Raw genomic sequence first — 27996 nt, 5'->3', positions numbered from 1 at the left:
GCGGCGCGCGGTGACAGCGGGGGCGCGGGGCGGCGGCGGCTCCCCCCGGCACCGCCATGGACTTCAACGTGAAGAAGCTGGCGTCGGACGCGGGCGTCTTCTTCTCCCGCGCCATGCAGGTGAGGCGGGCTGGGCCGCAGCGCGTCGCCATGGCAACGGAGCCCACCTGAACTTGGGGGGGAGGCTCGGGCCGGGCTGCGGCCGGGGCTCGCCTGCGGCTGCCGGGCCTTCCCCTGGCGGCGTGTTCCCGCTGCCTCCCTCCCATCTCCCGGGCATGGGGCGTCCTGCGCCGCACCCCGGGACTCGCGGGTCGAGGCCACGGCGGAGCCAGGGCCCAGCCCGGGGGAGGCTGGAGACTTTGGAGCTGGATGGGTCTGCTTGGCTGAGCCGCAGCCCCGGGAGCGGCCGCCTCTGGGCGCTGGGAGCTCCGACCGGTGCTGAATGACCGCGGGCAGGAGCTGAGCTGCACCGTGGTGCTGCTGCTGCAGTGAGACGGTCCGGTAAAGGTTAATACGGCAGACAGCCCCAGAGATGCTGCTCACCAACCCACTGATTGGGGCAAGGGGAGAGAGGAGCGTGGGGAGGACATTGCTTGCCTAATGGTTGTTGTTCTTAAAGGAAAGCCGAACTTGCAAACAGCTGTTCAGCTAGCTGTGCCCAGACCCATCTGAGAACCGTGCCCTTTTGCCAGGGAGGTGTGGAAGAGGTGGCCTTGCAGATGGTCTTCCACTTCTCCTCCCTCAAGAGGTCATGCAGCAGCAGCTCCCAGGCCCTGACAGAACAGAGTACTGTTAAAGTGACGGGAAGGAGCTGCTCAGACTGGGCAAGTAGTGTCTCAGTAGGCTAACGTGGCATCAGGACCATCCTTCACCAGCTTGAGATCAGGAGCTATTTAGGGATGCAGTGAGCCCCTGGAGCTGTGGAGTGAAGAAATTTGGCTACCCCTGAGGAGCAAAGTGTGCAGCAGGTGGTGAGATGTGGCTGCTGAGTCTGTCCGCTTCTTGGGCATAGTAACTGGAAAATGCTCTTGGTTGGACAAGAGAGGAGAGGGGCGAGTCAGAGATGGTTGGGATCCTGCCTGAGAAGTGAAGTCCAGCTGGTGGCTCTGGGACTGGGCTTGTTGTTCTACCTATTGTGTGGGAGTCGATAAACAAACAGAGCAGTGCTGCCTTGTTCCAAACCTTCTGTGCAATGGAGTAATTCTGGCTCTTTTAGGAACTGGTCTCCTGTAAACAGATATCACCTCCTGTAACTGTGCCAATGAGTCATATGTTATGAAAAAGAGATATTAACTACAGGTGCAAAATAAGGAGCAGATGGAAAGCTTAAAGATGCTGTTCTCATGCAAATGACCTTGGTAGCAGAAGAAAGGAAGAAATGCTGTAAAGAAATCTTATGTTTAGAAGCCTTATTGTGGGTCTCTGATAAGTGGTTTTTAGCTTCAAGGCGTAGGAAGGAGACAGGCATGGGAACAGTGTCTGCACACAGTGATTCTGGAGCAAGGAGGCGTTTATAAATAGTGGCTTCTGCCTACTACACCTACTCCACGATCTCGTATATGAATATTCACATGCCTAATTACAGTAGTAATTTCTTGAAACAAAATGGGTGCTGGTACTTGTGGACAGCATGCAGGTGTTTGTGTAAGGAGGGGAAACTGGAAGGAAATGGATCGTGGAGGCTGAAAACCACTTTCTGAAATGTGATTTCTGGGGGAATTGGGACTATTTGGGCTGTCCCCGTAGAGTCCTGCTGCTAACGTGGGTGAGCACTGCCCTGTTCCACCAAGAGCCACAAATGACAGTTGAGGTCTGCTGTTGGCAGCAAGGATTGGGTTTGTAGCGCTCTTTAGCACAGCAGATCTTCTAGGAGGGGAGTAAGACTGGCCTAGAATAAGCTCAGTTTTCTATAGCATTGGAGATGCTTTCTTTGGCTCCGGGCATTTAACAAAGCAATGTTTTACTGGAACTGCAGTGACTGGGAAATAAATGGACTGACCATTATGTGCTGTGCTACTCAGACAGCATTAGCTATTGCTGTCTGGCTGAGATGTCTGGCCAACACGCAAGAGCTTAACTCGAACTGGAAGAAGGGCTGCAGCGTGGTTCAACAAGGGGGAAAGGAGGCAGAAAATGGTCAGCATGCCACCTCTGGGGTGGCTTTCCTGAGGCTTAGGGCAGGAGCAGTCCTGGTTTGAAACCTGTCAAATACAAGCAGGTATTTGGTTGTATTTGCAGGTGTTGGATGAAGGATTTTGTGGACTAGGCTTGATCTCTCTCATGACCAAAAAACACCCCCCTCAAAAAACAAAAAAACAAAACAACAAACAAAACACCCAGAAACAAACTGAAAAAAAACCTCAAAAACCCACTGCTACCTTTACATGTCTCTTCCTAGCTTGGGTACCAGTTAGCAGGACGCCTACCCGAGGAGAAGCTAGTGTCCTGAGGGTTTCATGAAATCTCTTGTGATCTCCTTCAGAAAAGCAAAGCACATAGTAGAAGGTGGTGGTCAGCTCTGCGACCCTGGGAGTGGGGAACAAGCTTGGAGGCTTGGGCAGCTGCAAGGATATAGAGCTGTTGCGCGATTCAGCATCTCACTTGAGGATGTACTATATTGACACTTGCACCACCAGTTGCACCTATCAAGTCAGCATCCTCCAAGGGGATGCAGCACGTAGCCCCAAACGGCTGCGGCACCTGCAGACAGACTTCAAACAGGTCATTCTCTTCATTTTCCCTGAAGAAGAATAAGGCCTTTCTCTTTGATCAGCTGCACCTTCCAGTTATCAGTAAGTGGGTTTGATCTCAAACCTCTGCAGAGGAAGCAACGCTAACAGCTCCAGCTTCCCTACAGAACTGGCATCTCTCCTTTGAAAGGTAACGCATTGGAGGTCTCTGTTGTAGACAGGCTGCAAGCCAGGCTTTCTCAGGGGTGTCTGGAAATAATTGTAGGTGTCTGTCTTTCATCAGTTCTGATGTAAACTGGCTCTAATGGCCCAATTGTGAGTACAGCTTTTGGGTGCTTACCCCTCTGCTAATGTAATTACTACTAGCAGCTAGAGGTTGACTTATTCTATCCTGAAGCTCCTGAAGAAAGACAGACTCTTCCATCTCTGAACTCCAGTGATAAAATAGACTTTTCTCTTTGTCTTTAATAGATTAAATAGACTCCCTGCTTGCCAGCCTTACTGGAGTTGATATCTTTGTTGCTAGACGTCTTAAAAGTCAAGAGAACAAGAGGTGACTGAAAAGAGTTTTGAAGGCAGGAGGTATGGGCCCGAGCATGTTTGCATTTGAAACAGGCCTATAAATCCACGAGGGCAGTATTTTTTTCTCTCCTAAATGCCTTGCTCATGAGCTAACCAAGCTGTCCTGTTAATGGCTTCCTTCTGTCCTCTAGCACAGTTTCACTTGGCTCACAGCCTGGCTTTCCTGACTCCTGGTGACCAAATACTTGAAGCATACTCTGTATCTGGTCCAGAGCTGTTGAAATTCAGGTAGTTTTAAGATTGTGAGTGGCTATGGCTGCTTTCTTAATGCAATCCCATACAAGGTGGGAGGTAGATTTGCCCTAACTGATTCTGTTGTGCCCCTGATCACTGAAAGAGTGAATGTTACCATAGCCTGGGCACTTTGAGCTGTTCAGAGGCTTCAGAAAGTCCAACAGCCAAAATCTACTGGCAGGTGCAAGAGACTATTCCTGGTTTAAGACTCCTGGCCCTGGTTTGATCTTTCATTTTAAGGTGGAAAGTCACAAGTAAAGTGCAGCTGGAAGAACTGAGGACCTTGCAAGTGGTACAAGGGCCTGAACTCTGCCACTAGATCCTCTGCAAGGGGCTGCAGCTACCCTGTCTGACTCACAACATGCAAGCTTGGGCAGCTGGAGGGGAGAGGGATGGAAAAATCTCACAAGCCTGGTAGAGACATAAGTTAACTCGTGCTGCCTTGTGCAAAACAGCTGTGGTGTTGGCATAAGTCAGTGGGAGCACTGGGATTTTATTTCCCTCACTTTTAAGGGGAGAAAGGTGCTAATGCTTTCAGCCAAGAAAATGATGCATGTGCTACTTTAAAGCCTAACCTTGATGGCTTCAAGTTGCTAGGACTATAAGCACAGCCTTCTTGGTAGTGCAGAGGGACCCATCCAGCTCAGCACTATTTGCTGACCCTCCGGATAGCCCAGTAGTGTCTCTACCAACTCCCTTGGGAAAAGGGGAGTTTTCTCCCAAGCTATGAACGCGGGCAGCTGCCCTAACTGTGGTCCAGCACAGTCTTGCTTCTTTTGGGCCTGTCGCCCAGCGCTGCTCTCCTGGTCTGTCAGCCTGCTTGCCCACATGGGCCCTGATAATGCATCTAGCATTCCTGCTGGCCAGCCAAGCCTCCCAGAGGAAACCCAACCTTTGGCTGAATTATTGATACTTTGGAATGCAGCACGACTCTCCTCTTCCTGGAGAGCGAGAGTGGCACTCGACAAAAGGCTGCCCTGCATTATTAATCACTGCATCGGCTTCCTTGCATAAAGACCGAACCGGTGCTCAGCTGGGTCAGCTGCAGGGACGCTTCCTGCAGGGCAGGATCAATGGGGCCTCTCAGTGCTGTGACCTGGCACGTGGTCCCAGGATGCAAATCCTGGAACTGGTTCAGGGCAGGACTGTTGACCTAACCGTCAGGTTCTAGAAAACAAATGGGAATAGTTCTGCCACAGCAGGATGGAGGAGCTTAAGGTTGTCCCCAAGCATTGCAAACGCATGTGCTCTGCTTGCCCTGACTCTCTTCCAGGTGGATATGCACCAAGGCTGTAGGCTGACTGGGTAAAACCAAATAACACTCTCATTTGTGGCAGTCTGGAGTACTTGGTGCTGCAAAAGCTGGCCATGCCGCTAGTCCAGGAGCAACACGACACAAAATATTTTTCATCTGCCTTTTTGCAGTCAGGAGACATGAGTGTATGATCAGCTTGTCTGTTCTCCTGCATCTCTTAGCCTCACAGTGAAATCTGATGTCTGCTCAATGAGAAGGAAGAATAACGACACTTCTGTAAGTGTTAAGAAAACAAATTCCTAGGAACAGGGAACAGAAATCCTTTATGGGGCAGTTCTGCTTGAAGTGCTTGAGCAGCCAGCCTTCATAAACTGCTGTTCTTCTACCCTGATTTTCACTGGGGACACTGACTTGGGCAGCCAGTTGAGAGGATCAGCAGCCGAGACCTGTTGCCACCTGAAAGCTCAGATCTCCATTTGCACCAGACAAGAAGGACCAGCTCATAGGATAAGGCAGTGTAACTTACCTCTAATCTCTTTCACTGGCTGTGCTTTCATGAGAAGCTTCACCTGGTCTCACCGCAAGCTGCTCCTGCAAGAGGTGGTCCTGCTGTCCCTCCGCCTGATGACACGTTCCTAGTAGGCTGTGAAGTCGTGTTAGCTCTGGTCTGTCTCAAAAGTCATGTTAGAGGTCAAGCCAAGCTGGACCAGTGACTCCCCATTCACAGATGAGGAGGTAAAAGTGTGCTGTAGGGAAGGAAAAGAGCACCCTTTGCAGCAACCCTCAGTGAGATGGTACCAGCTGCCCTGGGGCTGACTGCTGGGCAGGAGTGAGGCAGACACCAAGGGAGTTGAGCGTAAACGGAATAACAGCCTCCCAGCAGTTGAGCTACAGCCTCCCATGCCCTTGCACCCACTTCCTGACATTCATGCCCTGCTTTCCAACTCTGAAAGAAAGCCTGAATAAGAGATTGTTTTCTGGCCTGACCCTTTGGAGCCACAGACTGTGGCTGAGATTCCTGCCCATTCTCCCCTTCTGGCATAGCCTGGGCTCACAGTGAGCACTGTGCGTGTCCTCTTGCAAGACAAACAGCTTTAGTGCCTGACTTGAGATAAGAACCGAGTGACTGAGTCCTGCCTGCTCCCCAGCCAAGTGCTGAGCAAATGACCCGTGTTGTCCCAGTGCACTGGGCCAAGGGGTGGGTTACGGAAAACAGCCACAAAGGACAGTGATGCTTGGAGGTGCCACTTGTGAATATAGCAAAGGACCCCAGAGCTGGAGCAATTCATGAGTAGCACAGTGCAGATGCTGGAGGGCTTCAGCAGTGATCTGACTCTGCAGCAATGCTGTAAGAAGCTGACGAAATTCAGATAAGAAACTGGGTTCAGGCTTGACAGCTCCAGGGCAGACACTGGTGCAGGATGAATCTAAGCTGCAGGAAGAATAGCTGGACTTGAAAGTGAGACAAGATCTCAAAAAAACTGTCTGGGAAAGGGGGGTGTGAGGGAGACTGTTACGCCTGCATCAAAAAAGTCTTGGCTTGTTTAAGAAAGCTCTTAAACAGATGACGTGAGAATTGGTGCCAAATACCTGGGAAGCCCCAGTTTGCTGCATGGCAGTGACTCAGCCCATCCTGGCAGAGTCTGACAACAGCCCTGGGCTTCCAACAGTGACAGAGGAAGAGAGCCTGGGCTGCTCACACGTGTCTGTTAGTCGTGTGTGTCCTCCAAAGACAGTCACAGGTGTTAGGTACAAAGCAATACAAACGCTCTCGCACCTTGAATCTGCTTTTAGCCACGTCCAGCAATAGCCACGGGGCCATGGCAAGACTGAGCTGAAAATAACTGCCTGTAACTGGGGGCTGCTGGTGCTGAGGAAGACTAGTGAAGCTAGCCCAAGGACTAGTGGGCTGCGAGTCCTCTGTCCCTACCGGGCTGCAGGAGGGAGTGTGGCTGTCCTTGCGGTTCAGTGTCCGTCACCACAGACATCAGGCAAAGCAGCTCACTGGCTCTAGCCCGAATCTTGCCCAAACAGGTCACTGTGTAAACGTACCTGCCGGGCTTGTATATCTGGGACATCTAGTAACATTTGCGCAGGGCTGGTAACAGGACTCCTAAAGGCGTTTGCCTGCCTCTGGGCTTGCTCCTTATCTCGCTTTGTTCCCAGCATTGTACTGGATGTACACCTGGGGCTGTTGGGCAGCCACAGGAACAGAGGCTTGCCAGAAAAATCTTTCAGGAGTGGCAGCAGATACCAGACCAAGACCTGATGAAGAATGAAGAGGGTACCTTGGCCCATCTAGAGCTGAGCTGTGGGATAGGGGAGGGGAGAGGAGAAGCTACAAGTGGGAGATCAGGCAGGAGTTGTATTTCACCTGAGAGTTTTAGCCAGGCTTTAATCTCTTGGTACCTGACTGTATCAAGTATTGTACAGTACCGTGTCCTGATAAGTCCACAGTGGTACCAGAGGCCAGCAACAAGGGCTAAAAGGACAACTGCAACCTCTGTAGGATCCCAAGGGGCATAGCCGTCTAAAGGGTCTTTTAGTATGATCTAACAAGATGCTGGTTCCACGAAGAACAGGAAATTGTGCTTAAAAATACACTGAAGTTGGCCAACATCACTGAGAAAAGTGAGTGGAAAATGGGAATGGGGTGAGAGGGAATGGGCTCTTCTCTCAGAAATCCCCCGAGGAAGCAATGGGGGGTGTCCAGGCCATCTGACGCTGCACTTGCAGACTGACAAAGCTTGCTTGTCGGATGTCACTGCCCAGTATGAAACCACCAAAGACTTGCACAGCCTGCTTTTCCCTGCTGCTAATTTTAAACTTAAAAGAAATCACGGTGGGGGGACAGTCCATTGCCAGTATGAATCTGAGTGCTGAGAGAAGACAGACACCACTGTATTTCTCTCAACACCCTGCTTCAAAGCCTCTCCAGCTGCTGCACGTCCTAGAGGAAGAGTCACTTGCTGGAAGCATTTCAATCTGAGTTTGAGCCTCCTTAAACCTCAGATGCTCAGTTGGCAGCTCGCTGTCAGCAAGGCAGGAGGTGAGCTGGGAGAGACAGCGCTCAGACGCTCAGTCTGATGGCCGTCAGAGGCCACTCTCAGCCCTGTAGCAAAACCCGTGTTGTGTACATGCTTGGCCAGTAGGATGAGAAGAAAGCCTGACTTGTGAGGTGGTAGCAGCGTTCCTGATGCCATTGGGTTTGCAGGACATAGAGTTGGTTAGGAGGAGGTGAGGGGAGTTGGCACCTTGCCTCACCTGAAGGATGTCTGTTGCTCTCCTGCATGAAGTACTGCAAGCCATGTGCACATTTAAATAGATTCCTCACAACTAGAGTATTTTTGTACCAGCCCTTACTAAAAGTTACTTATTCTGGAACACCTCTCAAACCCAGACTTGACTTTTATCTCCATGCTTTTTCCACTCTTGGGCAAAAATTTGCCCCCCTCCCCTGAAAGATGCCTGGGAATAAAGAATGACACCTTGAAGGCTTTTTAGCTCCATTCTAAGATAAATGCATGCGACAGAAGAAGCCTCAGTGTCTCTTAATAGCTCTATAGCACACTATAATTTTGCTTTAGTAGAACAGATCTTCTAATGATACCTCCTCCCTGCAGTTTACTGAAGAGAAGTTGGGCCAGGCTGAGAAGACTGAACTAGATGCCCACTTTGAAAACCTTCTGGCCAGGGCAGACTGCACAAAGAACTGGACAGAGAAGATCTTGCGTCAGACCGAGGTTCTGCTGCAGCCAAACCCTAGTAAGTCCAGCTGCTTCTCGTCCTTGAAGGACAAATAGCACTTGCAGCTCCATGTTAAAAGACATGCCCTCTGGCAGAAAGCCCTGTTCCATTGAGTTTGTGGGGGCTGGAAGAAACGTCTTTGCAGGGCCTCTCCTTGCTTCTCTGTGTAGCTCAAAGCTGACTGGCTGCTGCCCTACACAGCCTGGCAGCACTCCTGAGGACTGGGAGATGGTTGAGAGGGAGGTGACACCTATCCAATGCATGATTGAAGACTGCATGGGGTGGGCCACCATGAATGCCAGTTTCGAGGGTAACCACCAGTGTCATCCTCATTCCAGGTGCCAGAGTAGAAGAATTCCTCTATGAGAAGCTTGATCGGAAGGTGCCTTCCCGGGTCACCAATGGGGAGCTGCTGGCACAGTACATGACGGAAGCAGCTAATGACTTTGGGCCAGGGACACCTTATGGTAAGTCAGCCTGGCTAATTAAAAAACCCTGGGAATCCATCTCTTCCTAAGAGAGTATCCCTACTACTGTTTTGGGTTAAGACTTCCCCAGCATGACTCTTGAAGGGGGCAGGTTTGCCTGCTCCCCCTGTGGCAACCCATCTGCTAGTGCGTCAAAGCTGATGCCAGAGAAGGGTCTTCTCTAGCACAGAAGCAAAGAGCCCACCTGGAGTGGGAATTCAGTCTTATTCCACAGAAAAGAATCCTCCATGTTGTGGGGGAGAAGGGGCAGGGGTCTCCCCCTTCCTTATACAGTCCTCAAGTCTGGCAGAGCTAGAGAAGAAACAAAAACACGCAGATCCAGAGTAGCTAGTGGAACTGGTTACTGGATGCAGAAACTACTCTGTGCTTTTTCGGTTGCTTTCCAAACCAGCCTGAACAGGGAGTTGCAGTGAATGGCTTTTTAGCTTTGTCCAGTCTGAGGTGGTATCTAGTTGCGCAGAGTTTCTCTAGACTCTGAACAGGACAACCAGCCTTTAACCTGCAAGCGGAGGGTAGAAATCTTTCTCCAGCAGAAAGAGAATAGGAAACCAGACTTTGGAAGGCTGGTGCTTGGCCCTCTCCTGACCACACAGTGCATCTTGCTGCTCTTAAATCCTAACGGTTGCCCCTTCTTGGGGGAATTTTGGGTTTCCTTAAGCCGCAGACCTGCTCAGAAGCACAGCCTTAACTTCCAGCTGTCCTTGCCTGTGCCATGAGCTTTGTTACTGCTCTCCAAATCAATATTTGTTCAATAGCGAGTCCAGTTTCAGGCAGGACAGCTGTAACTGCATCTATAGCCAGCGCTGCCTAATCAACTCATTTTTTCTGGTCTGCTGCTTTTTAATTTGCTGCTCTGTTCCTGTGCCTCCATTTTTATGAGGCAAACAAAGATCATTCTGCACAAAGCAGGTGTATCAGTAAAAGGACATCAGTGGAATAAGTGCCTCAGCAGAGAGATAAGATCAAAGCTGCACTGAGAGCAGCTGAGAAGAGGCCTCAAGCTAAATGCAGACTGTAGTTAGGACTGAAGCTGGTGTGGTATGAGCATGGTCACCTTGTCTAGGCAGGGTACGCTGTGCCTTTGTCTCCCAACACTGGAGCCTGGTAGTTCAGTGTGAGTTGGCTGAAGCCAACGCAGTGTTAATTGGTTTCTGCTGGAGTTGAAGGCTCCTGTTATTGCAGGGAAGACCTTGATAAAAGTTGGAGAGACTCAAAGGCGCTTAGGTGCAGCAGAACGGGACTTCATCCACTCTGCCTCCATCAACTTCCTGACCCCACTGCGCAACTTCCTGGAAGGGGATTGGCGAACCATATCGGTGAGTATGGTAGCAGGGAATGGGAAGTTTGTCATGTCACTGGAGACAAAGTGGGGTGGGAGAAGAGGGAGACAGTGCTGGAAGAGCTCATTTTCCTTTCCTATGAGAAAGGGGGACTCCATACCTCTCCCCTGGAAGAACACAAGGATGGGGGACTATCAGTCCTAGATCTGCTCAGGACTCCCTCAGCAGCAGCATAGGATTGCCAGTTGATGTGCACGAGGAAGGTAACTCTTTTCCTGACTCCTGCAGCTTACTGAGCACCACCCACCCGTAGGCTGCCCTGTTTCCAGAAGGTTAGCCTATATCCCTGGCAGCCAGGCCCAAAACTCTTGCTAAGGAGATGAACGTAGCAACCGTTTCTTTCTCACTATTTGAGAATTTGATTCCTAGATGATACCTTGTCTCTTTCTTCCCCAGCAGTTCCTAAGCCGTCCGCTCTTATCCCATTTTCTGTCCCTTCCAGAAAGAACGGAGGATCCTGCAGAACCGCCGCCTGGATCTGGATGCCTGCAAAGCCAGGTTGAAGAAAGCCAAAGCTGCCGAGGCAAAAGCAGCGGTAACTTTTTCCCTCATTCCCCTCACTGTCCTGGCCCCAGGGCTTGGCTCACATGAGCAATGCCACATGCTCTCTGGACGAAAATTAGGCTGCCCTCCTATGTCCTGGCTTTGACAGGCATGAGTGGAGGTATTCTGTGTCTGCAAGGAAACTGGGAGCAGGAGTCATGTGCCTGTTCTTCAGATGCCCTCCCATGGGGAAGTTGTTGAAACAAATAGTTCTGAGCTTCCAAAGTCTGGAAACTCTACTTGACCCAGGCTCTTATCTCCTGACTGATAGTAGATGCTGGATGATTTGTGCTAGTAACTAAAAGGCTACATCTTCTGAGGACTTGCTAAGTTTCCCTGGGGATCTCAAAGGAAGCCAAGAGAGAGCTGAGCTGGGAGGTGTGCAAGGGAAAAGCACGCTGGGGCTCTGCAGCAGACTCAGGCTTTCAGACTAGTTAGGATTCTGCAGGAGTGCTGAGGGAGCCTGTACGGGGTGGCTGGGGCAAGACTGGCTGCCACGAGGCCCTTCCTTCAGCCTCTCTATTTGCTTGATTTGTGGTGCTGTCTAGTCCCAGGCTAGCCTTGCCCTCTCCCTCTGCCTTTGGGGAAGTCATGGCCAGTAAACTAGCAAAGCTCCCAGGTCAGTGCAGCGCAGAAAGGACTGTCAGCCCCTGTCCCTGTCTGCAGGCCTGAGCAATGACGACAAACACTTCAAAGTGCTTGGCTGAGGCTGATGAGACCTGCTGGCTCAGGGTGCTCCCTGGTCCCGAGGCATCTCCTGGAGCTGAGCTCTCCCTGGGCAGAGGTGGTGTGGCAGGAGGAAGAGAGGATGTAGCTGGGCACTGGTGGGTTTTCTGGGCTTTGTTGAAGCAGACTGCCATCCTGCAGTGCTCTGGCTGTTGGCACAAGGACTTGCCAAGTTCTGATTCTAGTCTGTGGCCAGGAGCTCAACTAGCAATCGCGTGCAATCAGAACAGGCAGGAGTCCTTGTCAGTCTCTGGGACGCATTGGGGTACCAGCCTAGAAGCCCTGCCTTGAGCCCACATTCTAGCCATCTGCTCAGCTGGGCCTCTAGCCTTGAAGCTCCCTGGGTGGCCAGTTCCCAGGTGTTTTCCCTTTTCTCCAGCTCTAACTGCACTCATGCCATACAGGAAAGCTGTGCTAAGCTCAGCAGCCTCCATCAGCAGGTCTAACAGAGTGCTCAGGCCAATATGGGAAAGCCCTGAACAAAGCTTTGGGTGAACAAAAGCAATGGCTGCCCTTTTAAAAAAGCCTCCTCTCATCAGTCAAGTCACTCAGATCCACTGAAAGTAACTTCAGGGATCTCCCATTCCCCTTCTGAAGGGATAGTACCCCCAGTTTCAGTGGGAAGTGGTGTCCATTGCTTTACCTGAAGCTCAAATCACAGCAGGAATTCAGATGCTTCCTGTGCTTCCTCCCTTTCCACCCTCTTTACCTTGCTTTTTATGTGAAGTGATCCCAAGGCCTCTCACCTGCACACAGACCCTTGGGAGAGGGACTTACCTGTAGCTAGAGAAGAAAAGCTTTGTTTCCCATGGGAACTGCAGAACTTGGGTGCCCCAGGCAGGATGAAGAGCCAGTCCAGGCTTCCCAGGGTGTTTGCCCCAAGCCACTTTTCAGCCCCTCTGCTTCCTTGAAAAAGAGATCACACAACAGAAGAACAACCTCAGCTGCTGTTGTGGGCACCCATCTCTTACCCAGCTTAGCTTACAGGTGAGGTCCCTGGCCTTGGCACTCCAGGTGCCTCACTGACTTAGTAGAGGACAAGGCACAGGTGGATGCTCCCAGCATGGGAAGGGAGAACTGCTGCCTCTGCTGTAGGTGTGTTAACTCATCATTAGACTGCAACGTTCCCTGTCACATGCCTGGAGTCCTGTGTCAAACCTCTCTATCCAAGCTGGCCTCAAGTACTGCACCTCTCCCAGCTCACCACTCTCTTGCTGCTCTTCCCCTCTGTAGCGCAAACTTGTGTTCCCACAGCTTGTGTCTCGTGACTGACCCTCCAGACGTGCTGCTGCCCAGACCTGTGAGCTGCTGTTCGAGTGTCTGGGCTTGTGTGTTTCCCCTCGGACTTCGTGCTTTGTCCTTCCTGTTGATGCAGTTTTGTTTACTAACCTTTTTTTTTTTGTTTCTTTGTAATTTGCTCAGTGTGAGGGAGATGTGAGTATTGACTGCGCTAACAGTGCTGTGATTTTTTTCTTTAACACCTCTCATTGTCTCTTTCCCATTTTAAACGAAAATTCTTATCTCCCTTGTCCCATTGGGACTGGCCCTGGAGCATGCACTGACTGTGGCCAGAGCTGTGGTGGCCTGGGGAAGGTGCCCCAGAAAGATGGGAATGTCCATCAGCTGCCTGCAGCCCCTCTGGAGCATGCACTCTGTTCCATCAACGCTGCATGCAAGCAGTGCTCAAGAGAGACAGGGGCTCCCATAAAGACCTGCTCAGGCTCCTCCGGCTGCAGGCAGGAGGAGGTCAGGTTGGGTGGCAAGTCCCTCTCCTGGAAGGGAAGCAGTCCAGAGACAATGACAGGCAGGTTGATCTGGTTGTGGTGCTGTTCTGTCCTCCAGGCTCCAAGGCTCTGCCTGTTTTCCCCATTACAAGAGTGGAAGGGGGAGGGAGGTGGGTCCATTTTGACCACTGCTTGCAAATACAACTTGTTCATGCATAGGAGTGCAAGAGCAGCTTGCCTCCTTCATCCCATGTGCTGTGACTAGTTTTGGGAGTCTGGAGACCAGGGAATGGGAGGAGAGGTTTCTTCTGTTGCTCTTGATCTTAAAACAAACAAAAATAGCATAAGAACCTACTTCTGTGGAACATCTCTTCCCTCAGGGAGGAGTCAAGCCTAGTTGCTGTGCTGGCCTCAGATCTCACTGGTGCATTTTTCTCCCTATATTCAGATTTGACTTCTAATAGGAATCGCTCCTCCTTTTTCCTTTCTCCAGCCATCCCCAAAACTCCTAGATGGTTTAAAAAAAAAAAAAAATCTCATTGAGACTGCCTGACTGCTCTTCCATACACTGGTCACTCATTCCAGCAGGCTGCTCGGGACCTGGCAAATCGGGACAGTGTGTATAAGTAGATCTGGGTGAGCTGCACAGAGATTAACCTGGGAGAGGAAATGTGGGGCCTGGGGGGATTAACAACGTAGCTGGGTCACAGCTGCATTGTGTACCAGCCTTGCACACCAAGCCACTGCGCAGTGGAGGCTGACCAGGAGGATGCCCTGATCTGTCGCACCAGTGTGAGGATCCTATTGTAAGCTAGCTGGTTGGCTTATCTCTTTGGGTGATGCTACAGCCAAAGGCCATCCTAGGAGGAGGCCTAGTCTTAGCCTAGCTGAATAGAGGCACTTATGTGATGGTTAGCGAGCTCACACCTGTGTGGGGGTGGACTGAGGAAAACCTCCAGAGTGCTTAAGTCTTTCTGCCCAGGGCGGAGGGTATGGAGGAGGTAGCTCGGAGGCTTTCTGACCTCTGGGCTAAAAACTCCTACACCACCTTTAACAACAGCAAGGCTTTGGACTAGATCTGCTTTGGCTAAGCCGTTCTCCTTCCTGAACATAGCAGATCAGAGTGTGTTAGGAGGAAATATGCCCTAAGGCTGGTGAGAGTAAGAACAAGTAGATGTGTTTCTTTAAAAGGCGCTGTGGAAAGGATGCTCTGATGGTAGTAAACACACCTACTCTAAGGACAAGGCCCTGTACAGGGACACTTCTAGAACTGTAGACAGGAAGCAAGGGGAAAGAAGGTGCTGCCCACTGGACTGAGCCAACACGACATGAGCAACCTGCTGGCTGCAAGGGAATGGGAAACATTTGGGATTGTGCCATCTCATCTCCACTCCAACTGGCCGCCGTATGAGCAGATAGCTGTAAGTACAGGCAGAGTTTCTAACAGTAGAAACATCTGCTGTTCACATACCAAGTGTGACTGCATGAGCCAGTCCACCTCCTCTTGCACAAGCCTGGCTTCCACCTGGGGACAGCTTCCACGTGCCACTGCCCAGGCTGTTGGGAGAGCTCCTTCCCACCATCCCGTGAGAATTTGAACTAAGCTCCCAGCACAGACAGGAGGAAACCACTGCCTCTTCTTCCATCCACTGCCTGACTGACTCCTGTTGACTCTCCTGAGTGACTTGTACATGAAACTCTATTCCCCTCACTAGGCTGTGCCTGACTTTCAGGAGACTAGACCTCGTAATTACGTTCTCTCCGCCAGCGCATCAGCGGTAAGATTGCCTCCTCCTAGATGTTGCCTTTCCAACCTCTTCCTGCCCCTCTCTTCACCTGACTTAAATTCAGACCTAGTGCTCTGCCGTTTTCAACATTTTAATGTGACATGGGCTGCTCAGGGTTCCTCTGACTCAACCTCAAGGATGCAGATCGCCCCTGTGGAGATGCATGGTCAAGGTCTGGCACTCCTGCTGCTTGGTTTGCTTTCCAGTTTCTCCACCAATCCATTTCCACATTTTTAGTGGGAATCTTCTGACAGTGTTTTTATTGCTGGTAGAGCAATTGAAAGGAAAAAAAACCTCAAAGGTTAGCCTTTCTGGATGGTTCCAGCTGTACAGTGGCAATGTCACATGTGTGACTGCCTGATCAGTACTGTGGTGTCAGTGTTCAGAGGCTTTGTAGCTGGTCAAGAGAAGCAAAGGTGGAGGAATCTTTCTGCCACCCATGGTGTCTGTTACACAGTAGGCTGACAGTGCAGGCTTGTCTATTCTGCAAATAGAGGTCAATTTTTTCCTTTCATCTTGGGGCCTGTCTGTTGGTGGCTGTTATGCAGTCCGATGCGTTGGGGGTGGGTAAACAGCCCGTTGCATCTCTACTGTTTTGCACTGAGTGGTCGTGGTCAAGCAGTTGGCTTTCCACACTGTGTTCATGGCTCCCCATTGCACAATGTCACATTTCTCGTTAAAATGTTGAAAACTCATCATCTTGCTTCCTAAATAGCATTCAGAACAACACTGATGCCTGTTAATAGCATAATCTGGAAGGGCTGGGGACTGGGATCTGTAGATATGAAAAAGGACAGCCCAGCCTTCTAGCAAACAAAAAACGTCATGGAAACAAGTTGGATTTTGTTAATGGGCAACCCATCCCATTTGGAGAAAGAGGTATGTCTGAGCTGATAGCATCAGTGTTAGTTCCCAAGGGGACCTGTCCTGACCTTCTTGGAAAGTGATGCTGGGATCAGAAATAGCTTTGCACAGTAGCTAGAAAACTATTTCCATAGGTAATTGGCTCAGTGACGAGACTCCTTAGGAAGAAGCTGATAGTGGTGATGCTGTAGCAATTCCTCAGTTTCCATCTATTCTAGCACAGCAACTAGCAGCGAGCCTGTGGCTCCAGCTTCTCCCTTGCAAAGGTCTGTTCCAAGAACAGCGCAATAGTGGACTAAAACTGAGCTCTAGGAGAATTAGAGGAGAGGAACTGGGCTTTCCATAGCTCTGATCAGACCAGAGTATCCTGATCATTTCCTGAGGCTTTCTAGAGCGGACCTGAAGGCACACTTTTGCCTAACATGCATTAGCATCTTGTAGAGTACCCAGATGCTCAGTTGAATCTGTCTCGTCATCCCCAAACGACAAGCTGATCTGCTTTTGCTGTACTGCAAAGCTGTACAGAGCAAATGCCAAGCACAGTAACATGACAAGAGAAACAGATTTTGGGGGGTTTTTAGCCCACAGGTGCCTACCTTGACACATCTCTGCCTAGTTCAGTGGTCCCTCTCCAGAGCTCAGCTAGAGAAGCTCCAGCAGCAGTGGTGATGACAGGGGACAGTTAGAGCAGGGCTCCAGGAAACTGACTTGCTCTAGGTAAGCAGCCAGCACTGACCTTGATCACTTAATTGCGTTTGATGGTTGCCCAGCAGGGCCTGCTACCAGAAGTGCCTGTAGGAAACCTACTGGCCTGACCAGCAGTGGTCCTTGTGGCTTCCAAACCTGTTTCAGAGACTGCAATTGGTAGTTGAAGTACCACCTGAAGTCCAGCTGCACTAGCAGGGGTGACTTGAATAACAATTGGCATCTCTAGTTAGCAAAACATGGGCTGAGCCCAGACAGCTCCCCAGCTCCATGCAGGCAGGACTGCTTTGCAACAAGCTGTCTAATCCCAGCATTCATCCCAAGGGGTCAGGCACTGCAGCAAGGTAGGAGCTCTTCATACTGTTGCTCTGCTTTTCTTCCAGGCGAGAATCCTTGTGCTACTTTAGTCTTAGTACATACTGACAGCGTAAAGCAGTGGTTGCTGCTCACCTTGCTGTTGAGCTCTGCTCCCTTCTGGAGGGAGGGATTGCCTATGCCCAGGTAACAACTTTGTCTTACAGGTGAGCAAACAGGTCAGCTCTCTCCTGGACCATATGCCCTCAGACGGGCTCTGATTCAGATTCTAAATTTATGTTGCTGTTTTATGGAGAGGTGGATAACATGGTACTTTTAGTTTTTTTCCCTTCCGTAACAGGAGGGCTGAGATGGAATTAGATCCACCTGGAGACAAGCGCCTCCCTTGTTTTGTATGAATTGGAGGCTGAGGAGCCATTTCTCCTCTCTCCCACACTGACCTTTTGTTTTTGTGTAAGAAGGTGTACGTGGGCTGTGTGAGCCTAAACATCCCTTTCTCTCAGACCCTGCCACTTGCCGTGTGCTGAACTCCTACGAATGATTCCAAGAAAAACATATTGAGTACCTTAAAGGGGGTTCCTCTGGCTTGAGCTGGGGTGGAGGAAGATAGGAACAGTTCATGGTCTTTTCTGCTCCCTGAGCTGTCTGAAACACTTCTGACTAAAGCCACATAGCGCCTTAGCCCGGGGATGGTTCTGGGCAAAGCTGAACTGCCCCAGAGCACCATAGGGTCAGAGCTGGAGGCTGCAGAGCAAGGCCTATGGAAGGGGAACAGATCTGGCTGTGAATTCAGTGGGTTCTGCAACAATTAAATAGGCCTGAAGTGGCTACTTAAGTACCATCTACAGCATCTAAGTAGGAAAACCTGCAGCCAGAGTGAAAGCTTCCCTTTGCCCCTATAGTAAACCTTCCTCCAAAAACACAAGGACATGCTGGCAGAGGTCTTGTGCCAGAGCAGTGGTTCAGGCTGGAACCTGCTTCTCAGCTGCCTACAAGGATCTTCCCACCATCTGCCTTCCAGAGTGGGAGCTCGTAGGACACGAAGGGGCTGGTGTCCCTCTATGCGGCTGAAATCAATCACCCAGGCCCTATTTGAGCAAGTTTCTGACTTACAGTAACAAAACACCCACCTACAGGTCAGAGAAAACACCCCACCCGAGTGCTCTGAGCACCACACAGGGACTGCACACGATCGCAAGGGGACCAGCTACGATAATGCCACTCAAGTAAGAAGAGATGCCAGTCAGGCTACGTACCATGGAACAGGAGCTGAGCTGCAGGCCAGGAGCCAAAACAGGAGCAGGCAGCAAGCCAAGGAATTGGCATAACACCTCCTGCTTCAGCCCTTCTCCACTGCAGGTGCTCCTTATATTGGCTGGTGAAGCTGTCTCTGCACCTGGGGCTACCACAGCCCACCTGGGAGCAGCTGCTGGTGAGAAAACCTCAGCAAGGTTCAGCTGGGAGACCCTGGGTCTGAACAGAGCGTGTTCTCCCTCAGATATTAACAGCATCCAGCGAGAGGCTTCCAGGTGCCTGCAGCACAGGTTCAGCAGTGCTGCGGTGAACTTCCCTGATCTGCAAAGGTGACATCAGAGGGTGAAGCTGAGCTCCTCAGAGGCCCATCTCCCCTGGCCCTGCAGATGTGGGCTGTTGCTGGCAGGTTGGTGTGCTCCCAGTTGATCCAGGGTGGTTTCTTTTCATATTGCCAGGACTGGGGGAGTAGTTATCTGCTGAGGAAAGGCCAAGCCAAGGACTTCTGGGAAGGATCAATGTGTTTTTCTACCTCTTCTCTCCCTTTCCCATCGCTGTGCGTGACTTCTGTTGTCAACTGTTTCATGTCCTGGAGCCAGATCCCAGCAAGCAGCTGGCAGTCTGGTGCTGCCCTGAATGTGCCCTGTGGGTGAGGAGAATAGGAAGGAGTTGCTTGATGTTTTGCCTGGCTCAAAGGTGGCATCCAGCCATTGCGTCCTTGCTAAACACACCAGTTGGTAGTGCAGACTGGCTGGATTGTTATCCCATTAGCCTGAGCTCTCTAGATCGGTGGGTGAGGAACACTGGTGTCTGTCTGCCTTGAGCTCATGGCAGTTCCCAGGCCCTATTTGTAGGCTCAAGCAGCTCACTTGGCTCTCCACAATCCTAAAAGAAGGGCTGTTCTTTAACACTAGCCTCTGCAGGCTTCAGCAGAGTAACCCTTGATGGTCAGAGGACTCTGCTGCTTAATCCTTTTCTTCCTGGAGCCCCTTGAACGCAGTTGCTGTATCAGCCCTGGCAGGGAGCAGAGCTGGAGTGCTGCTGGCTCTGGTGGCATGGACTTGCTCTCCCATTGTGAAATTGAGCTCGAGGGTGCAAGAACGAGGGGAAGGGGCATCGATCTGGCAGCTGCTGCTGGGTGAAGGGCTAGCTTGTCCCTGGAGTTGGCCTGCTGTGTCCACGGAGCGTCCTTGCCAATTGGTGTTAATGCCGAGTGCTTCTTGACGTCTCCAACACTGATCTCCTTTCCTGTTGCTCTGTGGCGCCTACAGCTTTGGAGCGACGAGGTGGAAAAAGTAAGTACCCAGATGAAATTGTGCTCAAGCCTTCTGGGCGTGCTGGTGGTGTTTAGGGGGTGGAGGGGAGCTGTGGACTCCTTCCTGCTCGTGTGCCTGCACACGTGCCAGGGAGGATGAGTGGGATGTCGCTGCCATCAGCCCTAGGCCTGCTCCTGCAGCTGTGTGGGTCAGTGCGACTCTGAGGGTTCATGGGCAGAGAGTGCCCCGTGGGCCAGCTGCCCGCACCGCAGGCGAGACACTTCCTGGGCAAACCAGGCGGTCATGTGTGCGTGACAGAAGTCAGCTCCGAGAGCCCCGTGCTGGTGTCACGGGAGCAGAGGTGATGCGCTGTGATGTGATTCAGCTCTGCTCCTGGGGCAAAGGCTCTGCCTCCTCCGATTTCGCATGTGCCATGCATTAGCCTCTAGTAGCCCCTACCTGCATGTTCTGGGGTCCAGGCAGGAGCTCTGAGCAGAGCTGGAGCAAAGACAGAGGGTCTCCCCATGAAGAGCCCCAGCTGCTGGAGGGAGCAGCTGTCAGGTGGGCAGGATGGCAAGTTTGGAACTTGTCATGGAGTTGACTCTGAGCGAGCTGCACTTACCCTTCTGAGTGGATCCATGGAGGCAAAGTCCCAGATCTTGCTGGTTTCCTGGGTTCCCCAAGGAGTGCACAACTCATCCATGAAGATGGATGGAGGGCTGCTAGTGGACTAGAGACCAGGGTGAGCTCTGTGTGGAGCTCCAGCATGATATGGAGCTTCCAGAGACACCTTCTGGGATCCCATTGCTTTTCATACCTCAAACACGGATTAGTTTGAAGCCTCAACTGCAAGGTGCTAGAATGGCACGTTCCTGCATGCTGTGCATGATAGCAGCCTATTACTGCCTTACTCTAAATGTGTCATCAGAGCAGACTGGCTGTTTTTGAACCAGCTCATCCTGTACTTTAAATCCTTCAGTCCCTCAAACAAATAAGCTGACTGCAGTCAGCTATGAGCATGCAAGGCTCTGTTCCTCTGTCCTCTATCTTTGGTCTGTCCTGGTTTGATAGGCCAAGGTATGTCAGTAAACTTCAGAGTTCTCCATGTCTTGGAGAAGCACAAGACTGGAAGGGACCTCCCAGCTCACAGTTTGGTGCTGACTTTATGGGAAACTACATCCTGCAGCTGCTCAGAGCTGGCAGGGAGAGGCAATGGGTCAAATCCCGGGCAGTGCCAAATGGAGCTGGGTCTGCCTGTCACAAGTTTCAAAGAGCTCTGCTGCTACTGAAGTCTCAGCTCACTGGAGCGAGAATCTCTTGGTGCTTAGTAAGGCCTTGTACTGGTATTTCCTGTTACATTCCCCCTTCTCCTTTAAATAATCCCTTTCATACAGAGGATGCAAGAAAATAGATCAGTTGTAGCTTAAAATAGACAAATCTGATTAAAAGACAGTCAAAGCATTTCTTTATTCTCCCCTGGCTGTACAACAGTACTGGTAATGCTGTTACCAGATGAGGGATGTGAGGGCCCCCAGCAGCTCCTCCAGCTGCCCCTGCTGAGAAGGCTGCATCTGCTCTGGGGTGACCCTGCTCAGAAACACCAGTGATGCCACCTCTGCTCCATCAGCCTGTCTGGATTAGCTCTCCAGGGTCAAGTCCAAACAAATCCCGTGCCAGAACGATCACGGCATTTCCAAAGCAGCAAACGGAGCTCTGTCACAAAAGTGCACCAAGACAGGCAGCCCTCCAGTTGCTGCACCCCCTGGAGAAGGAGAAAGGGACACACAACCCCCACTCCTCTCCTTCCAGCAAGCTGTAGCTGAGGGGACATCCCTCTTCTGTGCCATCCTAAAAGGGAGATGGCATGTTCTGCTTGGTGTTAAGGAGTGACGCATGCTAGAGAGAGCAAACGTGCCTGTTTGTCACCCCTTTCCCTTTCCCTCTGGCAGTGGGGCGAGGAGAGCAGGCACCAGAGCACCTGACTGCTCCAACGCTTCTGGAGCTCTTCTCTTTGCAAAGAACCACCTGAGTATTCTGGTACCGCCCTACTGTAAATACGCTGTTTGCTGGCAGGGGAGAAATGTTCCGTCTGTTCAGTAAACAGTCTCCAGTATCAGTCTGTCTTTGAATTCCCAGTGCTGCATAGCTGCCTTCTGTTAGCCATTGTTTAATTCCTCCTTGCTCAAAATAAGTACAACTGGCTTCAAAGGAGAGCCTTGGGTAGAGGTTTGATTGGAGTGTTCGTTTTCGTTGCAGAGATGTAGTTTAATAACAGCAATTAGGTAAACGCTCCCTGGCCTCAGCCTTTGTTCTGCGACGATAAAAAGGACACGGGCAGAAGTTGCACTTCTGGAGAGCAACTGGGGGAGGTTGTCACATTCCTACACCAACAGGCTTAGAGAGGGGGTTAACAGCTGCACAGCTGTGTTCTGCAGCAGGCTCGTAGGCATGCTGACCATGGGAACTGTCCTGTTTCCAGTGTTACCTTCGCAGGGGACAGATACTGATGAGCAGTGTTGGCTGTCCAGTTCTCAGAGTCCTACAACAGGCAATAAAAGGACAGGTGCTGGTGTGGGACTGGCTTTCCACATACCTCCAGGTTAACAAAGCCTCTCCATTTTCGTGTTCTAGTCTTGCGGGAGTAGGAGCTTCCTAGCTTGATGCATCAGTCTTGAGCTGCCATTCCATGACCTGCAGTGATCCAATGCAGGATCAAGCAGGAATCAAGTTGAAATACAGGCAGAGGCCTCTGGGATCCTCACCAGGGCATCTTGTGCCTGATGCTCAGTGTCACAGGTGCACATGGATCCTACTGAGCCAGCAGCACACTTGTCTTGGTGTCAAAGGGAGGGGCTGGTGGAGGAGGTGGGTGCTGCCTTTCCCTGGGAGAGGCAGAGCAGGGTTCCTTGCTTTGTGCTGTCTTGAACACCCAGTCCTGTTTTGCAGGCAGAACACGAGCTGCGGCTCACGCAGACCGAGTTTGATCGACAGGCAGAGGTGACACGTCTCCTGCTTGAGGGGATCAGCAGCACACATGTGAGTCTTCCTCAGTAACTGGGGGGGTGACAGGGACGGCAGAGGCTCTCGGCTCCTTTGTCAAAGAATGTCAAGAGGATGCTGGAACCCTGCACTGGGAGCAAGGTAGAAGAAGTCATAAATTTGGAGGCTATAGCCACCTCCTCATAAAACCTGGAACATTCAAGCTAAAAAAACAATGAAGCATGCACAGGCAGTGCCACTGGGACACCTACAGTTGTGCAGTCTTCGAAACGCTTCTGAGCCAGAAAAACCTTGTTCTTTCCTCACTAGAGCTGCGGACTAGCCACATGGGCATGGCTAGAGTGTCAGGAGCAGCCTGCTCTCTTAGATCACCCTTGGGCCTGTGCACCATTCCCAAACTTAAATTAGTGTATTCAAGCCAACCAAGTAACTCAGTCAAATACTGGCCTGCACAGTCTGCTTCTCGTGTACTTGCAGGAAGAGAGTTCCTGTGCCTGGCACCCAAACTAACAGACCAGCTTGTGGTCCTTCTTCCTCCAGGTGAATCATCTTCGCTGTCTCCACGAGTTTGTGGAGTCTCAGACCAACTACTATGCTCAGTGTTACCAATACATGCTGGACCTGCAGAAGCAACTGGGCAGGTGAGACGAGACTGCTTTTACTTCTCTGAGGGTTACACATCTGGCTACCCCTACCTCAGACCTCCTTCCCCACCCTGTGTCATAATGTTGAGTAGAAATTTTAAAACCCCCTTCATGCTCTGACAGAGCTTCTGAGCTTACAGAATGGTGACCAATCCTGGTAGTAATGCATTTAGAGCAGGCTTTGCTGTTGGATTCATCTGGGTTTTATATGTTCATCTCAGAGCGTGATGACCATGAGAGTTCAAATGTTCTTCCTTTAAATTAGTTAAATCACATGGGAAACAAATTCCTGTTGCCAAGCAGCAAGCCCGAATGTGTTCAGCTGCGGCAGTAGCTAATTCTGTGCTGCTGGCTGCACATCCCGTGGGTGTGAGCAAGGGCTGTTCTGTCTGTTCACCTGTCCCATCAGTGCGGTGGCCTGACCGAGGAGGGGCTGTTGCCTCTGCGTGATCACTCACTACTCCTGTTCCATTCTTTTCCATGCTGGCAGCTCAAAAGGAGAAATGTAAGTAAGATGTTGCACAGGACTGGCTCTAAGAGCTCCACCTCAGCCAAACTCTAGAGTCTCTGCAGACTCGCTACAAAGGCCAGAGCTGCACTCCCTTAAGTGCAGAAGGGGGCATATATACAGATAAACGAGACTGAGCTCCGTTACTGTCTCTATCTAGAGAGCCCAGAAAGCCTGGGAGGCTCCACTTTGGCATCCAGTTTAACAGCAACAATGACTGTCCCTTTCCTGAAGAACCAGCAGACTAAACAGATAACACAGACCATGTGAGAGCAGGGCAAGGACGCAGCACAATGCACCCAGGAAAACACCTGCAGAGCCAAGAAGAGCACCTGCCCAGACCCCTCTCTGGTGCCACGCTTCAGTCTCCTACTCTGCAAGTTAGATGCCAGTCCTGTAACAGGACACTGGAACCAAAATAAGCAAATATTACCTGTTGCATAGTCTCAGAACCTGAGAACTGAGTGCGTTCCTCCACTCAGAGGGCAGCGTAGAGATGTTCCAGCTGTTAGCTGAAACTCCTGAGCATCACTCTGCAGTGTAACTGCTGAAAGAGTGAGCTCTTTTTTGGTTCCTCACACTAGAGTCTTACTGAACTCTGCTTTTTTTTCTCCTAAGATTTTCAGGCACATTCGTAGGCAACGCAGAATCCACATCTCCTCCCCCAGCTGCTACTTCTCCTCCAGCTGTTGCTGCTGCCACACTCCCTGCTGTGCCTACTATTCCAGTTGTGCCCACGATTGTTGGGGTGCCTAATACTGTGGCAGAGAGTGTCCTGAACCCAAATGAAGTCAAGCCTCCTGCCAGTGGGACGCGGAAGGCCAGAGTCCTCTATGATTATGAAGCAGCTGACAGCACTGAGCTGGCACTTCTTGCAGATGAGGTTGGTAGCTTTCCTTCGCGTTGAATTTTGCTGTAACTGCCTAGCAGCCCACTGCATGCTCAGCAAGGTCTTGGTTACTTTTCCTCCCCCTAAAATCCCTGTTTTATGGAACTGCTAATAGTCTTTTCCTTGACTGCTAAGTTGCAGTGAGCTTGTGCTCATGGCTATTTGCTATTTAAGAATATCACCCCAATAACTCTTCTGTTCCTATTGGAGTCCAGCTGTACCCAGCTAACAAAATACTCCAGTACTTAGTATCTTCGCTGTGACCCTCAAACACAGCTACTTTATCTGAGAGCAATGGGATAAGCTGCTGGCTGAAGGCCTGGTCTAATCATGCTGAGAAAAAAGGAAATTCAGCAAGTTGGAAACTCTTTTATTGACTAGTCTGAACTTTTGTATTCAGGAGGGATGACATAGCAGTATTGTGCCACCCAGTATGCAAAAATACCTTAAGTCACTTTGGAGAACGAAAAGGCAACAGGGACATCACTGGGCAGATTTCTGTTGCTCTTCTATTAAAGCTGCAGATAGCTCCGGGAAAAGGGCACAGATGCGTGTTAACTGAACTTCAGAAATTGACTTACTGTTCTTTCAGTCCCCATCTGACTGAACTTCTTAGCTCTGTTTGCAGAGTAGGGTCCTATCTAATGCTGTCTTCTCTCCCCAGATGATCACTGTGTACAGCCTGCCAGGCATGGATCCAGACTGGCTCATAGGGGAAAGAGGGAACCAGAAAGGGAAAGTTCCTGTCACTTACTTGGAACTGTTAAGTTAAATGTCTCCAGGAAGAAGAATGTACAAGCAGAATGCACCCCTCATCTCCTGGCACTTCTAATGCGGATTTCTTCATCCGAGACCATTGCTCTCTTCAGGGTTGACACTCCATTGCTAATATGAGAATTGTGGGAAAGAAGTGGCAAAACTGTTGCAGTAAGGTTTTGGGAAAGGGCTGATGGCACCTGAGACTGAAGTTATTAACTACCAGTGCAGCCTGCTTTGAGGTTAGTCTTGATGGTGCAAGATTCCTTGATGACTTTTTCTACCCTACCCCAGTCTTGTTTATTGCAGTGGCTTCCCCAGGGCCGGCACGCTGTCTCCCTCAGCAGCTCCTCCTGGAGCTTAAGTTACACTTCCCTTGTGTCTGGTGTGGGTTAGTGCCTGTTTGCCCCTCCTGTCCTCTCTTCTTCAGCAGTAGAATTGCCCAAGTCAAACCATCAAGCATTCCAGTGGGGAAGTGTCCCACACAGACCCTCCAACAGGTTCTAGCTCTTGAGGCAAGGAAGCTGAATTCAAGAATTAAGAGCCTGTTAACCCCATCCACCTTGCTCACCTGTGGGAGAACAGTAGTGCAGGGCTCTCTAAGAGCCATGCTTGCTATCATGGTGCCTGATGGCTTCAATCTAGAACTGTCCTCTGAAGCTAGAAAGAAATTTGTGAAGAACACCCTAAAAACATAGGGCCTGTATGTCGAAAATCAAACCTCAGTGCAAGGGACCATGCATCTTGCTTGCATTTCCTCTGAGAAACTGCTCTTGGACTGCAGAGTTTACAAGCCTTTTTACAAGCTTTGCTCCCTGTGTTAATTGTCCATGCTTTTCTTTCTGTGTGTCTGTTCCAGGCATGTTTTAGCCTGACTTTATTTTCACCCTAGATCACTGATTTAACTAAGGCTTCCCCTCCTATCTCAGCAGTGAACAGACTTGGTGCATGCTAGTACAGCAAGGGATAGTCCCACTCGCCGTCACCTCCAACGATGAGCTGTTCTTGGCCACACACACACACACTAAACAACCCAGGCTGCCCTTGATGGCTGTGGTGGTTTAGCCCCCAGGAGTGCTCAGGTGTGTACACCTTTCAATCCTACAATGAGCTTTTTCGCTAGAGCTCGCCTGAAGGACTTCTGCTGCTGTGTAACTGGTTTTCCACACAAGCTGGATGGAAGAGAAACTCACCTGCACCAAGCTCTCTGTTCACTACCTTCCCCTGGTATGTCAGAACTAACTTTGCTTGTTTATTGATCTTTTGCACTTTCCCCAATGGTATTGTGACCACTCTAATGTAACAGGGCACCGAGCACCTGTGTATGTAGGGCTCATGGTTTTCAGCACTTATTTGCCAATAAACAAACTGCCTGACCTCCTGCCTCAGCATCTTCTGTGGGTTTGGGGCTGCCCTTGCTCTCCAGCCAGGTGATGGCAGGCTGTAGGGACGAGCAGCACTGGCAGGGAGACAGCTCAGGTGGCAGCTGTGCTGTTCTGCTACCCCAGGCTTGGAAGCCGCGGGTAAAAGTGAAACAAAGCTGCTCATTCTTCCTGCCCCAGCGGAAACTCTCAACATGCCTAAGGTTGTTAAAAGTCTTGCAGTTCCTCTCCTAGATGACACATCTCAGTTGTACTACAGCTTCAGGAACTCTAAGAAAAACTAGCTCCTCCTTAACCTGAAGCAGAAATGGAGCAGCAGTATGACTTTAGCTGCTGAGAGACTGGAAATGCTATTCTAGATCTAACAGACTTTTTTTGTTGTTATGGAAACTAGATCTGCTGCTAAGTTAAAATCCTAAAGCCTTGTCCCTAGCACCCAGCTTGGAAGGAACTCCTGGGAAAAGCAGCTGTTGAAATGGTCTGTAGTGTAGCAACAGCACTCGCTTTTTCTAGTTAAACTCAAATAAAAGAGAATGGGCAAGTCTCATCACGCCACTGTTTTAGTGAGTTTTACAACTGCCATGATTACCACTACCCCTGCCTATTTTCCTTCCACTTTCTGGTATGTGTACCTTTCCCTCAGGCCACTGACATCCCTGTTACACCTCTCCCTGTTGCATTAAAGAAAGAGGAAGAACAGCTTTAGCAAAACCAGCAGCAAATTAATGATGCAGAAAATGGTGTCTCTTCCCTCAGAACAGCCACAAGTCAAACTGTTCCTGGCAGGAGTGCTCCTTTCCCTCTGCATTAGAAAAGAGCACATGGAAAATCCAGTGCTACTCCTAACTGGCTCTCTACAGGAAGATTACACTCTCATGCTGCTTATTTGCAGATGTCACAGTGAGCCACCCTTGGCTGAAGGCTGTTCCGTGCCCCTTTGTGGCTGAGGGGCAGGTAAAGGTACAACTCAGGGTGAAATGCTGCTGTCTGAAGTGAAGCTACAGCTCTAAAACACAGAGGTAACCAACAGCATCCACTGTTCTTTGGTAGCTGGCACCACGGACTCCTGCCTAGCACCATAAACTCACTCTAGTGCCCAAGTAATGTACTACTTCCCCCTAAATTCTCATTCTCTCCATTCTTCTTGAATGCTAGTAAAGCGATTAGCACTCTGCATCTAACTTCAAAAGCTGTAACACAAGGAAAGATACCTACCAGAGCTATCAAACAACAGCCCTAAGCAGGACTGAACTTGCTTAGATGTACTGAATTCTGGCTTTACTTCCACTCCCCAGAGCTACCCTCACCAAT

At 50.5% G+C, this 27996-nt stretch overlaps 1 protein-coding gene across 7 annotated transcripts; it reads left to right on the top strand.

The window, feature by feature from the left end:
• The first annotated feature begins 56 nt into the window (after positions 1 to 56).
• On the top strand, positions 57 to 26708 carry SH3GLB2 (SH3 domain containing GRB2 like, endophilin B2). Of its 7 annotated transcripts, XM_086625065.1 has the most exons (13): positions 57 to 119; positions 8384 to 8525; positions 8846 to 8974; positions 10178 to 10311; positions 10778 to 10870; positions 13027 to 13038; positions 15044 to 15106; positions 19522 to 19545; positions 22453 to 22542; positions 23047 to 23147; positions 23641 to 23655; positions 24277 to 24541; positions 25212 to 26708. In XM_086625065.1, the coding sequence occupies exons 1-13, from the start codon at positions 57 to 59 to the stop codon at positions 25317 to 25319; spliced, it is 1239 nt and encodes a 412-aa protein (XP_086481191.1). In that variant the 3' UTR covers positions 25320 to 26708. The 7 variants fall into 7 exon arrangements, with proteins under 7 accessions (XP_086481191.1, XP_086481190.1, XP_086481187.1 ...); XM_086625064.1 differs by lacking the exon at positions 13027 to 13038; XM_086625061.1 differs by lacking the exons at positions 13027 to 13038; positions 23641 to 23655 and adding an exon at positions 17009 to 17023 and having other exon boundaries at positions 19465 to 19545.
• Positions 26709 to 27996: the final 1288 nt, after the last annotated feature.

This window comes from Tauraco erythrolophus, chromosome 22 (assembly GCF_009769465.1).
Source record: "Tauraco erythrolophus isolate bTauEry1 chromosome 22, bTauEry1.pri, whole genome shotgun sequence".
Lineage (NCBI taxonomy): Eukaryota > Metazoa > Chordata > Aves > Musophagiformes > Musophagidae > Tauraco > Tauraco erythrolophus.
The sequence above is the reverse complement of the archived record's forward strand: the minus strand, read 5'-3'. Positions and strand labels throughout refer to the sequence as shown.

Bases quoted from the DNA above. Each gene is read 5' to 3' on its own strand.
- SH3GLB2 (XM_086625061.1), top strand. From the start codon at position 57: ATGGACTTCAACGTGAAGAAGCTGGCGTCGGACGCGGGCGTCTTCTTC. The intron at 8,526-8,845 runs GTAAGTCCAGCT...TCCTCATTCCAG, and splicing joins TCTGCTGCAGCCAAACCCTA to GTGCCAGAGTAGAAGAATTC. The intron at 19,546-22,452 runs GTAAGTACCCAG...CCTGTTTTGCAG, and splicing joins GGAGCGACGAGGTGGAAAAA to GCAGAACACGAGCTGCGGCT.